Source organism: Melanaphis sacchari, unplaced genomic scaffold (assembly GCF_002803265.2).
Source record: "Melanaphis sacchari strain LSU unplaced genomic scaffold, SCAv2.0 Contig21_pilon_pilon, whole genome shotgun sequence".
NCBI classification, from domain to species: domain Eukaryota; kingdom Metazoa; phylum Arthropoda; class Insecta; order Hemiptera; family Aphididae; genus Melanaphis; species Melanaphis sacchari.
In genome coordinates this window covers 2,302,595-2,319,503 of record NW_020271096.1, presented here as the reverse complement: position 1 = coordinate 2,319,503, position 16,909 = coordinate 2,302,595, and the positions used below count along the sequence as shown (strand labels likewise).

Sequence of the window (16,909 nt, the reverse complement as noted above, 5' to 3'; positions counted from 1 at the left end):
GTGTAGTTGCTGGGTAGTTTAGAATATACCTACTATTACACTATATATAGAGAGCATATCACTACTAGACCTTCTCCTCAACAAAATTATTTGTAACTTATATGATAAAGACGATCCGTTAATACCCTTTACGAGTTATTGTATTTGCTGATATGAAAAGTTTATGGTAAAAGAGTTATTAATTTCCCGTTTTTTTTTGAAAAGTCAAGAGGGACAGAAATAGGTTAGAGTAACAACTTGATGTGAATGTTTAGTATAAAATCAAACCGTTAATAAAAGTAAAAATAAACACAATTCAGATTAACTGACACAGTTCAAGATTAAAATATATGCATGAAAAGTATATGAGTGGTCTGAAAAGTTTTGATAAAAATTAATACAGACCATTAAGCTACATGAGAGCACTAAATAAGTTATTTATACTACTAAACGGTTGATATAAATACAATTTATACAAATGACAAATTATTTATCTTAAAATCAATGATAAAAATGTACATATTATTAATAAGTTATACCTGAAATTATTAGGTGATAAGAATATATTGTTTAATAGTATCTATTAGTATACTTGTACCTAATTATATTAATGAAATAATCTTAAAAGTAAGTAGGTATACAAACACGACGCATCTAACCCATTCGTGTCAACAATACATTTTAGGATTTTATTTTTATTTTTTTTTTTAACATAAATAAATCATTACATTTTTATATAAACAAAATGTGTACCATAAATTAAATTGCTTTTTGCAATGTTTAAAAAAAAAAATGTATTGTGTATTTCAAAAATCAAAAATTATTATCCTAAATTTACATTACGTAGATGATAAAATACCTACGTTTAATTCCCAATACATTTATTAATTTATTTATTTGCATCCAAGGCAATTTTACTGCTCGAGAGTACAGTATGAAAATTATTTAATAACATAAAATCAATAGATCAGTTCAGAATTTAAATTTATAAGATCATTGTAAATTACAAAAAAATATTAAACAAGGAAAGTTAAGAAAATTATATTTATTATTTTTAAATGGCCTTCTATAAATACAGGCTATAATATATTATACTGAATAAGGTCAAATAATATTATAAAATGGGAAAATATACAACTTTATAAAACTATGTTTTCCTTTATAACAAAACCAGTAGGTAAATAAATTACTTAAGCAAAAATACCATTCGTATTCGCACACGATCTACACCCACGATCATTTTCAGTTGTCGATTTCTAATAAACAATTATTAACAAACTAAACTAACATCAATTTACAAACTAAGTACTCTTAGGTATATATTTTAAATATTTTTATTACTAAAACAGTTGAATTAAAAAGAAATGTTTTTACTTTTAATTAGTAATATATAAATATTTTTTTTATCTTTTTAGTATAGAAATTCTAGGATAGTTATACAATGACTTATGGTTGCACTGCACTGTGTTGCGCCATAATTATTTTGCATTATCCTATTGAAAATCGTGACTTATTTCACATCAGGTTTAACATACCTACAGTTGCGTCACTCATTTTATCAATATTATTATTATTATTCAAACTTGACACAGATTAAAAACTTTACCTAAAACGATTGGGTCTTTAGTCTATTAAATAGACTCTATTTTATACTTATGTCATAAAATCAATTAATCCACGAGAATTGAGGTTTAGGCTCAATAAATAATTAATACTAAAATATATTATTAAAATCAAAATTATTAAGGAATTATCAATATAATATTTAGAATATCATGGCATATCTGATTAAAAATATCCTTAAAAATATAACTAAAATATAATATATGAATACAATAAAGTTTTTTTTTTTTTTTAATAATATTAAAGCTCGTATTAAAGGTTATTTTTAGATCATAAATCAATATACTTAATACTTATCATTTATTTTAAAATACAAAAATTCCTTCGATTGTTTTTTTTTATTGTCAAAGGCATATTATAATAACAAGATACATTTATCATTTATTTTTAATACCAAGTAATTACTGCTCGATTATTCAAATCTGTTGTTGGTAACCAAATTTGGAATTGCTTTCAGTGGCGATAAACCTTGTTACAGTATTTGAATTCATGTTTATGACATACTACGTTTACGTCAACTGTGAATTCAAATTAGATCGTAAAATATAATTTAACAGAAAACCGTCACAACCATCGTGAAATATTTATTTGAAAGTTCGTAACGTTTTAACGTGGTGGCTTTTGTTAAGTTCCCGCACAACTGAAATGTTTTAAAAGTTTAAACATTGCACTCGCGTTTGTGTCTGTTTATAATTCCATAATCAGGGGATATACAATCACTTAGCTTTAAGTATTATCCCATTTGGCCCTCTATCGTATTTAACCAACGCCCATTGATTCTTAACATAAATGTTTTGATAAGATTTTTTTTTTTTTTTTTTAACAAGTCAAACTAAAATTTAACTAATAATCTAAAAGCACAAAACATATTTGTTTTTAAGATTAATAAATATGAATACTGCTCGATTAAATATTATAAAATAATTTTTGAACTAAATTATTTCAACTATAAATATAAATCCATATAATTGACTAAATACATGACTAATTAAATGTACATGCCCTAACTATCTGATATATGTATTTAAATTATCGAAATACACTTGGTGTGTATATAATATGTAAATCTTTATTTCCAGCCACAAAAATACCACATTAAAAAATATCAACGCTATGACACTAATGATGTTCCAACCTTAAATTTTAATGGAAAGTAAATTCTCTGTAATATTACAGCTAACAACACAAAATGTGAATTTTCCATATTTATATATGTAAGACATAAACAGCATATGCGAGTAGGGCACACTTTTAAATATAGTAATGAAATTCTACAAAAACTTAATGTAATCAAATTTTTAAGATAAAAAACAACGTAAATTTTGAAAAAAAAAAAATGTTCTAATTAAAAATAGGAAATTAATAACCTATAATATTATTTTATCACAATAGGCATTTGACATTGTACCTATTACAGTATTAAGAATTTACTAACGTTAATAAATTTCGTTGAATCTCTTAACGATATTGAAATTTCAATAAGTCAAAAATCCATCATTCAATAACCATTTATTTATTTATTATTGTAAATACTTTAAAAAAATATGACACTAATATTTGATACTACTTAGTAAGTAAATAAAACATAACTTAAATTTAAAATTTTATAATAAATAACATGTAGAAAGTGTTTGTAGATTTTCAAAATTATTTTTGTAAAACCATAGGATTACCTAACTGATAATTAACAAATATTTAAAAGCATAACATTAACTAAATAAACTAAAACTTAATTAAAATTCAAAAAATAAGTACTACAATAATAACTTGTTTAATATAGTAAAAATAAGAATTTCTAAATTATTTAAAATTAAAAAGTTCGATGGGAGATTGAAAATACTGGAAACTAAATGCTTTCAAGTTTCAACTGACCTGGATTTAGTGTGATTACTAGTCCCGTGAGGTTAATTCTACTACTTCTAAGAAATATCATACATAAATCCTTTTTTTTTTATTATTATCTAATGACCTATTAAGATGATATTTTATTGTATAACAAATCATACTTAAGTATTAATTCAGACATTTGTACATAACTTTCATAAATTATATATATATATATTTACATCAATATTATATCTATAGTATAATTCTTAACAAATTTTAAAAATATTAATTAATTGAAATTATTAGAAAAATATCTTGAGTTAATCTATTAAAGTATAGAATAAATTTCAACAAATACTTAATTTTTTTCTGTACATGAAATATAATAAAGTACCCACTACTTTGTTATAACTCATATAATTTACTAAATTATGTCATTTATTTTTTATAATTTTTATTTATTTTTTTATATTTTGTGTTTATATTTAATATTTTTAAATTATTATTAGCTTGTGATAAGTTAACGACATGCCTAAATACCTAAACAAGAAAATTAAAAAGAAAAAACAATGGAATTATCACTATTTTTTTTTTTTTAATTAATACAAATAAACCAATATAAAAATTGTATTACCAATATTTAGCTAGGATTTTGTTTTATTTATTTATTTATTTATTTTTTTTTTGCTTTATTTTTATCAAATCACACAAACTCATATATTAGCAGTGTGTATGAACTCATAAAAAAACATACACTTGATCGAAATTCGCGTGTCCGGAATTATATACGGTATCTAATGACAAACAGTAGTTATATAACCACTATTACCGATACAAAATGTGTATTCAATACATTATTTTGTTTTTCGTCGTACAATAATATCCGGTTGAATACCAACATGATGATGATTGCGATACTCATGGACCTAATAATATTAATATTACACACTACCTATTCAAATGAGAAGTGAACTGCACATTTCTACTGATATTACGCCTACACATTTTAGGAAACAAGTATGACTCATTGATCGGTCGTCTTCAAATAGCATATTCCTATCGTCTTACCGTCGAATTGAATACCAACGATAATCTATACGAAGATAAGATTCCATGCATTACTATTTGACTAAATTCAATACATTCGATTTTTTCTGATCTCACTCACTCACTCACACAAACGCCTTACATGTTGGTCTATTATTTTTGCACACTAAGCACACGAAACGACTGTTTTAAAATGACTGGAGAGTCAACATTTAATTTATTATTACAATGATGACGACGAAACGATAGCAGTGTTTTGTACCTAACAAAAGACAAAACAAAAATAAAATTTATAACTATGGGTTAACTTCCCGAGAAAATTGTTTAAAATAAAATCATCAGATTAAAATTATTTATAAAATTATATCACACATACATTCATAAAATGCCCAAAAGTTATCCATATTTACTCTATGCCCTATAATACCTATAAATAAATACATTCTTGACGATAGGCATTATAGTGTATAATGACTAATAAGACTCATTAATCAAGGAAATTTCCAAAACAATCATAAAATATACTCAACATTTTATTTAGGTTCCTTTTTATTATTTTTATCATATAAATTAAAATATTAAAATTACGTTCTGTAAAAAACGATTATGAATGAAAATGTGAAACCACTTACATTTTCACTCCTGAAAAAAAGTGGAACAAAAATTCAATAATATAATATAACTACATATCTAAGTTTCAGAAACCAGTAGAAAATTAACTATTAATAAAACGAATACTATATGAATAATTCATTAAAATCAAATAACTCGTTTCATTAATAAGCAATAAATACAAAAAAAAAAATATGTCGATCGAGCTGTATGTATATGATTATTATTCTTATTAAAAATTATGCATATAAATATATAAGGGGTCATTACAAACTCATATGCATATTTTACACAGGCGATATTGTTTAATATTTTTCTGTCTTCACATAATTATAAAAAATTATAAATTATATCTTAATATTATAATACAAGACAAGCTTCATATCAGCAATTCTTGAATTGAAGGGAACAAAGGAAAATACTTCTTTTTTTAAAAAACCACAAATTAATAAATCTTAATTAATACAAGAATTGTTTTCCAATTCTAGCAATGCGAATGAATTATATTGAGGAAACCACCACGTATGATAGGTAATAATTATCAAGGATAGGATTTTATAACCAACAAAAACCAAAAAAAAGTATGCTCTATTACATGAAATATTGTGAAAACGATCTGAAAATATGCACTTTAAATGGATTAAAAACATACTGAAATAACGCAACTGAGTATTGTTATTTAACCATTAGGTATTTATCCAATATAAAAGATTTATAGTAACTAAGTCAATAAATAAAAATAATTCAGAAGTTAACGATAAATCAATAATAAAATACAATATGGAATTAAGCAATTATGGAAAAAAACGTATGCTGTTATGAATTATGTAATCCAAATTAAATTAATATTACATTCTATTCGGTTACTTTTGTTTTATTGTAATCGGTGCATACAATAGATTTCAATCGGAATTTTAACTTTATATATTTACCTATATAATTTTCTATCACATATTTTTCTTTAAACTTTTCCATTTAATTATTTATAACTTGAATATTATTTTTAGCTCGATTTTTAATACTATGAATTTATTACCAATTTTTGTAAAGAAACATGATTATATCATGTAAAAGGCAACCGGTTGATCGCTCATGAGAACAATTTTATATTAAAATAAAAGGTAGCAGAAGTCAATAATTGGTACAAAAATCAGTTTTGAAACTAGGGACACAAAGATGTTCCTACGATAATTTGGGAAATAGAAATAACTCAGGGGTCCACGACTGATTTAAATGCACCTAGTATCTACAAGAATAAATACATTTGTTGTAAATTAAAAGTTATTTTTAATTTCAAAATAAAGAAGTTTAGCATTTATGAAGTTTTTGATAATATTAGCATATGTAATTATATTAGAACAAAAATAATATAATAGTTAAATTAACCAATAGTTAAAAACAATTAACCACTGGAAATTAACGATTATTAAATACCTTTATCATACGAAAAAAATGGCGAATAAAGAATCTAGAAATAATGATATAAGTATATTTTAAGTTTAAAAAATAAAATAAAAAATTTAATTAAAATCAACTTTTTTGAATAAATATTTTATATGGTATAATAAAATTAGAAAATTGAGTTTTTTTACACTAAAGTAATAAGAAAAACACTATAAGATAATTGTAAGGAAATTTTGTTTATATATAACCAATAACATAATAAGACTGCACGTATTTCATTTTAGCATTTTAACTAAATGTTAAACAAAATAAACATCATAATATGGTATAAAAATATTTTTCATAATAAATAAATAGTATAGATATATAATTATTAATTTTCTACTTGAATTTTATTACTAATAAGATATTTATCATTCTTTTTAGATAAAAAAGGAGAAAAAAGTAAATTAGTTATTTATTGAATAAAAAAAGAAAATCCTTGAGTTAGGTTGAAAGACACGAATCGTCTTTTAAATAATTATTAATTACGAAGATGAAAAAATTAATTTAGGTATTCCTTCCTTTTTTCTATAGTATCGTTTATTACTATTATTATTATTATTATTATATATCAGATAACACGTTCGTGGTTTAATTAAGATCCAGACAAAAAAATTAAAAACTAACCATAACTCATAGGTCTCTATCTTATGAATACATCAATTTTCAAATCTTAATACTATCCACATACATTTTTTTATTAAATATTATGATTTATGTTAAAATAAAAATCACACAAAAAGTAACACTCAATTAAATCAAGAAAACTAGAAATATTTTTAAGTTTCTTCAGCGTTTTAGCTAACTTACTCAGCCACAGTACAAGAGGGTTCAAATAATCTTTCATAAGACAAAAAATAAAATAAAAAACTCCATTTTAAAATGATTAGAATAAAAAATATAGGTAATAATAGAACTTTTAACTTGTATTTAAAATGAAATATTTGTCAATTATGATAAAATCAAAAAAACATTAATTTTTTTGTCCAAAAGAGGTGTACAAATTGAAGTTTGTTGTTGGCATATAAACTATTTTTGTTAAAATCTTAAATAATGTTTAACAAATACTAATTTGTCTTTGTAATGTGGCCAGTGGGTCTGTTTATGTACGAGTATACTTTTGTAACGACATTGCAATAAAATTTAATGTAATCCCTAGCCTTCCCAATCAAAAATTGAATGTGTACCACAGTCTAAATATAATATAAATGGAAATTAATTTAACTGACAGGTATATTATATGTCAATAGCATTTACAAATTTATCATAGTTTTTCAAATTTAAACACTATTGTAATTTAAATTATTACAAATAACTCTATACTTATAATTAATGAAATACAGTTTAAATTTTAAAACAACAATTTTATACTTGTCAAGACACGTGTATATATTATTCATTATTTAGACAACTTAGTTTGGGCAATCCTGTAAGTAATGTACGTGACACAATGCAAAAATAATAATAAATAAAGAGACCATATAACGGTTTCTTTTCCCTCCACCACCATTGCTAGCTAAGATACAACATGGCTACAGTGGTTACCAGTGAATTGGTTGTGCCGCCATACGCATACTTAACTGTGTCTTGAATACCTAAATTAACTATGAATACCGGAAATTCCGGATTGCGGAATGCTTGCTTAAATATTATAAAGCCTTTCTGAATTACATCATTCATCAAGGAGACGATTTTTGATCAATTTTCTATTCAAATTCGATTGTCCATAATTATAAAAAAACACTTAATATACATAGGTACATTAGATTAAACTATAAACAATATACAAAAAAGAAAATTCAACTTGAAATGGTTAATATTTATAATGAATAGGTTATTTAGTTTAAAATTAGCTCCTAATACAAATTTATTATCTATAATACAATAAGAATAATAACTTTATTGTAAAATTTTGGCTAATAACAGAACATTCAATCAAATTATTTAAACAAGAAAATAATATCATTATTATCATCCAATCTTCGAGAGATAGAAAATTTAGTTATTTAGTAATAGACGAAGTGTCATGCTTTCCTAATTTGTAACCCATCATTTGAAAAAAATGTTTTTGTACTTTATCGATTTGTGTATTATGACCAGATTGATCAGGACTCTATATTATAGATCCATATTCAACTAGAGAACGTATTAAAGAGCAATATAAAGTTTTCAAACAAATAGAATTATTAAATTCTAAACAGTTACGTTTTAAGAAACCAAACACTCATATTACTTTGTTACAAATTAGTGTAATGTGTTCAATGAACGTTAAGTCACTGGATAAAGTTATTCCAAAGTCCTAAAGATCAGATTTAATATTTAGCTTGCTGTTCATAATAAAATAGTTAAAAGTCACTGGATTTTTACACTTAATAAAGGTAATTTAAGAACATTTTGATATATTGATATCTCAAGAATTATTATGACACTACTTTTCAAATTAAATAGGTCATTTTATAATTTCTTATAATCATCAATATAACTAATATTATTATATACGCCATTACTCATTAGTCATTATTCATTAACATATATCAATATCTTACAGACCATTTAACCTATCCCAATACATGTGTAAAACGGATAACGGACCTATTAAATTACTACAAATTACTTAGTAACATACACATAATTTAATATTAATTTTTCTTTTTTCACAGACAGTAAAATTTAAAACGTACACATAACCTTTTATCCCCTTTATAATTATAAATATAGAAAGCTAAGAAAGGTATAAATTTATAAAGAAAACGGTTAAAGGCGTATTTAAAATTACATAAGTAGGTAATCAACATAACAAATTTAGCAAAAAATAAAATAAAATTTTAACACTGTTTTAATTTTAAATTATAGTCTTATATTTCTCATAACTTTCGTTTGGTTTAATTAGACACGATAATTAACTACACCATCCATTACTGTAGACTAAGAAAGGAAATAACAAGATGAAAAACTTTAGTACCAATCGTCTCGCACGTTTGAATTTAGATATAAGTTGTCCAAATAATTGTATTTAGTTTTTTATCCAGTAGTTTAATAATATGAAGCTGTATACTACTATGAATGAGAAAAACAGAAATAATATATTGCATTGTAAAAGCTAATATCATTTAAATAATAATAAATACAACAATTACTAATAATCAAATTTATCAATGATTAGTGTTATGCTATTTTAATTTACTATTCAAAAAAAGTATCCAAGAGATTTTAAAATACCCGATTGATTTACACAGAAATAATAAACATAGAACAAGGCACAAAACAAACACCTAAATACAAGCTCGACGAACACTGTTCGTAGATAAATATCTGTACAATTAACAATAATCATCAGGGCAATTATCCACTTCCACAAAATGTTATTGTGTTAACATTATTCTTCATATTCATAACTATTATTAAAAATAACTATTTTATTTTGTTTAAAAAATACGGAATTACTAAAATGTACGCCAAAAATAAAATACATAACAAACTTTTAAATATTAACAAGAAAATATACGACATAAGACTCATTCAGAAATTACATCTAAGTGAATAAATGAGTACTCAATAATAATTAAATTATCATAAGGCCAAAATTACAGACAAAAAATTTGTTCAAATAATAAAAAGAGAAATATTCTCTCAAGACAATAATAAGCTTGTGTGGTGTTAAATAGAATATAGTATTAAACAGTTGCACACAAACATATTTAAGTATCATAGCATTGTGTTAAAATATAGTATTTATTCCTGTATTTATTTTAGATATCTAAAATTTTTTTTTTTTTGTAAAATACACACATTGGTACTTGATTAAGTACAATTTATCAGTCATTTAAATTTTACGTTCCCAATGTAAGTTAGAACATATAAACTAAATGCCGAGCTAAATGCTTACATCTGAGCCCACTACTGCTATATCGAGAGAAAAGCTTACCGAGCTCAACGCTTATCCAAGGTAGGTTAATGGTGCCTAATAAATTATCTTTTAATGGAATTTATCAGTTTATGCTAATACAGTAATCAAATGTTTAATTTAAAAGATTATTGGATACATTCGAGTAATATTATTATTAAATCATTTACCAAAAAACTATCGCGACTAAATGCTCTGTAAATGTCTTAACATTTTATTTGAAACTAGAGTAGTAACAAATGAGCCACCACATAATATAATTATTATTTTAAACTACCATCTCAAATTCTACATTTTATAAAAATAATATGAGTACTCAATGGAAAGATTTTTTCCATAATTTCCCTTAATGCACTTGATTTTATATTTTTTCAATCTACCGCCAAAATATGATTATGAGCATGTGACAAAAATACACAAAACCATTTTAGTAGAGCAATAGAAATTTTATTTTTACAAAAAAAAAAAAAAACTATTACATTTTTGTCGTAGTGTTTTAACTATAAAGATGTACATGTATATTGTATGCATTTAATAAAAATAAAAGTAAATATTTTAAATGTTAATCGTACATAAATTATAAAACTGAAACTAATTCAAAATATAAAATTGATTTCATAGTGTGAACGAAATATTATAACCAGAATACACGGTGATTACCTACTATTACAAATGAGTCATGAAGTCATAATAACAATATAATTTTTTTTATCAATGATGCAATGCACAATAAGAATTCGTTATCGCTCCAAGACACTTGTTGACACAAAACAACGACGACAACAGTTTGCCGACCTACGTAGTTATGAAAACACATAAAGTCATAACTCATACCATCTACAGAAGTTCATTCAGAAATGGTTAATATTTTTAACTTTCATAGGTATTTTATTGTTTTTAATAATAGGTACCATGTATTTTATATTTTATACTTCTTAATTACACATTGACATACATGTTTACTGATAGGTAATTGCCTATATTTGATCTTAGTTATTATTTTATACAATGTACCATTCAAATTATTTACAAACTATTAAATAATAATTTAAATTATTAGAAAATTACAAAATAATACCTACCTATTTGATAATAATATAATTATTAACTAAGTATCTTAACATAACGTGATATTATGTTGACGTAAATATCTATATTTGAAATAAATATGACTTGACCCTACTATACCTACTTATTGTCAGTAGATTACAGTTATAAACAAATGTCACTTATGTGATACACGGTGTACGTTTTCCAACGTATTCAATTTTCATTTTTATGCATTTAAGTTGCTATACACAATACACTACGCGACAGATGTAATTCGCAGAGTTTTCATACACGACGAAAACGCCGACGAGCCGTTGTTTAGGTGAACAAATGCCTAAGTAATAAAAACGTCAACTCCAAATTTTACAATTTTATAATTTGGGATGGGCTATACCAATGACAAAAAACAATACTTTTATACTTTATCCCATAATTTTCATATGAAACATAACGGACATAATATGGGGGATGTACAAATATCGGATAGCAATATAAAAAGTATTAACAGCCGATAGATGAATCATATTTAAATAAAATTATCATGACCAGACGGGAATTCAATAATATATATTATGTTATTGTTATATTTTTGGTAAATGTATTAGGGTGGAGTCGCCACCTATGGCCACGTTAAGCATTTTTTTTTGTGAATATATTATACTAATTATAGTTATAATCATGGAAAAATCCTGAAATTCAAACCAAGTATACTTTATAACATGACTTATACTTGGTTAAAGTTTCAAGTCTCTGTAAGTTATAGTTAGGAAGAATTTTCAATTCAATTTTTAATTTCTCATTTTCCCCTATTATGGCCAGATCAACTCCGACTATGGTCAGTGATTTTCCCCACTTATGGCCATAATATTTTTTTAAATTTATTTATTTAAAAAAAAAAATGATATAAGTACCAAATGTAGTAACTAATAATATATATTAGCAAAATATTAAATACAGAAAACTATGAGCGAAACACAAACAGTTTATTATGATTTAAAATATAATAATAACAAAAACAACCTATTTAACAAAATACAGTTCATATAAAAATGTAAAAAAAAATAATAATAACAGACTTATTTAATAAAAACTGATCCCTGCTTAGGATATATAACACTAGCTAGGTTATAATAAAAAATAAGTAGGTAAAACTTAATGAAACATTGTAATAAAAATTAAAGTACCTAGGTAGATAACTTTCTGGTAATAATTAAATCACATTTGTTGATTTTTGATAATAGGTTAGAATGTAGGAAAATATATTATAACAGTTTTATTATATAAAAATAGATCCCTGCCTAGGATATAACATAACAAAAACCTAGTTAGGTTATAATAAAAATAAGTAAAACATAATGAAGCATTGTAATAAAAATTAAAGTAAATAACTTTCTGGTAATAATTAAATAGGTATGATGTACTTCGTTCAGTTGTGCTTAAATGTCTTAACATTTTATTTGGAAACTAAGTAGTAACAAATGAACCACCACATAATATAATTATATTTAAACCTACCATCTCAAATTCTACATTTATAAAAATAATATGGTACTCAATGGAAGATTTTCCATAATTTCCATAATGCACTTGATTTTATATTTTCAATCTACCATAAAATATGATTATGAGCATGTGACAAAATACTACAAAACCATTTTAGTAGAGTAGAAATTTTATTTTACAAAAACTTATTACATTTTTCGTAGTGTTTAAACTATAAGATGTATATATTGTAATGCATTTAATAAAAATAAGTAAATATTTAAATGTTAATCTACATAAATTATAAAACTGAAACTAATTCAAAATATAAAATTGATTTCATAGTGTGAATGAAATATTATAACCAGAATACGGTGATTACCTACTATTACTGAGTCATGAAGTCAATAACAATATAGTTTTTATCAATGATGCAATGCACAATAAGAATGTTATCGCTCCAAGACACTTGTTGACACAAAACAAACGACAACAGTTGCCGACCTACGTAGTTATGAAAACACATAAGTCATAACTCATACCATCTAAGAATTCATTCAGAAATAGTTAATATTTTAACTTTCATAGGTATTTTATTGTTTTTAATAATAGGTCCATGTGATTTTATATTTTATACTTCTTAATTACATTGACATGCATGTTTACTGAAGGTAATTGCCTATATTTGATCTTAGTTATTATTTTATACAATACCATTCAAATTGTTACAAACTATTAAATAACTAAATTATTAGAAATTACAAATACACCTACCTATTTGATAATAATATAATTATTAACTAAGTATCTTAACATAACGTGATATTATGTTAGTAAATATCTATATTTGAAATAAATATGACTGACCTACTATACCTACTTATTGTCAGTATTAGATTGATATATAAACAAATGTCACTTATAGTGATACACGGTGTACGTTTTCCAACGTATTCAATTTTCATTTTATGCATTTAAGTTGCTACTACCAATACACTACGCGTGAATGTAATTCGCAGGTTTCATACGACGAAACGCCGACGAGCCTGTGTTTAGTGAACAAATGCCTAAGTAATAAAAACGTCAACTCCAATTTACAATTTTATAATTTGTATTAGGTACTTCAATGACAAAAACAATGCTTTATACTTTATCCATAATTTTCATATGAAACATAACGGACATAATATGGGGATGTACAAATATCGGATAGCAATATAAAAGTATTAACAGCCGATAGATGAATCATATTTAAATAAAATTATCATGACCAGACGGAATTCAAATATATATTATGTTATTGTTATATTTTTGAGTAAATGTATTATTAACAACTTTATAAAACCCTATAAACCTTACATTTAAATAGAAATATGACTTTATTATTGTTTTCAAATTTTACGATTTAAAGCAGAAACACTGAATTACAATTATCAGAAATGTATGATTATATCTATCAACATTATTTTGAAATATTAAACATGGGTGAGCTTGGTTCAACAAATATACAATGTAGCCAGTTTTGGTCAGATATTAGGTTTGTTATTATACAGTAAACACAAAAAGTATTATAAACGAGGAAATTAAGACAAAGACTTTTGTTACAAATTGATCGGTTTTGCTTTATATATAAAATATCGACATACAACTACAAGAACGATCAAGTATAAGCTTAAACAAATTCACGAACTGTATAACGACCTCATTGATATAACAGAAAATACAGGTTTATAACCAAAATAGTTTTTCCTTACAAGATTGACTAGAACTTCATCGTGAGTTCGTTTTGGACAGAACAAACGATGGATGTCATGCCCTTTCATATGTAATAATCACAATATTATGTCGACGTAATACGAGTTGTGAGACTATGCGATATAGCATATATAATACAGCGACGTCGAAAAAATAAACGGGCTACTATAATATACTACTATAATTTATATTACACACAATTGAGCAAGCACGGAAAAATTTGTCGAAGAAGGTTCTTAAAGGGTACGTGCCACTACTTTCTTCACGATACATCATAATTTACATCTTGTTCAAAAAGTATCCGTTAACAATTCCAAGATTCTTTTCAAATTTGGTTTAGACAAAGAAACATATTATCAGTTATTATATTATATTATAAATGCTTAAACAGTACCGAATATATAATGCGACAATTTGAAAGTCGAATAAAAATAAATTAGTCAACTCGAGTTAAAGAAAAGCTCAAATGTCCAAAACAACGCCTTCGTATTTTTTTTAAAAACAAATTTGATAAACCTTAGAATTAAAAATGTGGATGGACGACATTGTGAACGTAGGGACAAATGAAGACAATAAAATGTGTGAATATAGCAGACATCTTTCAAAATGTTAAACGACAGTAATTACCCAGTACCTATATAATATTGCTATTATTTATAATAGGTAAGTAAGCGTATCGTGTGCATCACAAGTCGTACATGCATAATAGGTACGCGAATGTATTGATAAAAAAAAAATCACTAAAGAGAAGACGATAAAGATAAACAACCGCTTGTACACGGTTGTGTTATTATGTCGATAAGAAAATATGGAAAAACCTTACAATACGACTGGACGGGGTCGGAACTCATAGAAGAGCATCCCACGCGAGACAACGTGGATTCACCACAAACAAACCTGCGAAAAAATTACCTACGTATTATAACGAACATAATATAGGTCGTTGAAGTTTACTTCTTTCTCCACCTACCAAATAACACAACCTAACTAAGCACTCGTTTTAAATTATTTTCTCAGCCCCAATCGCCCCCTCACACACCACTCCCCAGGACAGGCGTATCAAGAAATATACTAATAGTAATAATAATAATATATCTTTTAAATAAGAAAACGACAGCGGTTCAGCGTGTCAGTCTATTGTCGTCGGAGTTATCCGACCGCGGCAACGGCAGCACATCGTTGGTTTCTCGGACAGACGGCAGGAGGGTGGGAAACGAACACCTGCTGCATCGGCGGCGGCAGATGTTTGGAGGGCAGAGGAATAACTTGTAATTATTATTGTTGCCAAGCTATGGCGTGGGAGGGCTGGGAAGCGATGCGGTGAGGGGAAGAACGAAAACACCTCCTCCCAAGATCGTCGAAGCACCGACAGAACAAAAGACTACGAGAGACGCACGCACGGAAACCGGTTGGCCGACGTCGCGAGTCGGCGCGCCAACGCGTAAGACAGTGTTGCAGGTTGCGGAAAGTAAAATCTCCTCGACATGTCGCGCGGCGGCGGCGGCGGTGGTCTTACCTGATGCTTCAGATGCTTGTTCCTGTTGCTGTCCCTCTGGCGACGATAAAACTGCAGTTATCAGGGCTGCGAGCAGGGCGATGAGGACCGGCACCGACGGCGACCTGCGGTCCTTCGGCCGCATCGCTGGACTAGCGAATACCGTGACTGCCGATTGGGACGGGCGACGGCAAATACCGCGGACGCCGAATTGACGAAAAAACGGCGGAAAACGATCGCGGTTGTTCGCGGCGAAATCCCGCCGACGCGGTCATGACACGAGTCACGCGGGCGGAAAAACGACAAAAACCGCCGAAAATTGATAAAAATTAAAAACAACCCGAAACGCATCGCCGGCGCTAGTCTTGTCGGATTATGATTATTTTCGGTTCGCAGACGACGCGACAAGACGCGCACAACGCGAAAACGCAACGCAGACGACGACACAGAAGTCACGTACGACGCTGAAATGCCGACGACGGACCTTCGTCGTACCGTCGACGACGTTTGCCGCTCGCCTTGATGGCGCGGGCGGCGGACGGTGCGCGTCGAAAGCCGATAAACCGACAGCCGACGGTCGGCGACCGGTGTCGGGAACGGCCGACGGATCACTCGTACGTGTGCCAGTGCCGAATGCCGTTATAAAATAATGATAAATAATAATATTGTCGTGGTTAGTAGTTTATATG

At 26.7% G+C, this 16,909-nt stretch overlaps 1 protein-coding gene across 2 annotated transcripts in view; it reads right to left on the bottom strand.

The window, feature by feature from the left end:
- LOC112594088 (DE-cadherin) overlaps positions 1 to 16,466 on the bottom strand; it is a 94,641-nt gene extending 78,175 nt beyond the window's left edge. For both annotated transcript variants that reach the window (XM_025338709.1, XM_025338710.1), the window contains exon 1: positions 16,242 to 16,466. In XM_025338709.1, coding sequence (XP_025194494.1) covers positions 16,242 to 16,365 — 124 coding nt within the window. In that variant the 5' untranslated portion in view covers positions 16,366 to 16,466. The remainder of the gene's footprint in view (positions 1 to 16,241) is intronic.
- Between the last annotated feature and the right edge of the window lie 443 nt (positions 16,467 to 16,909).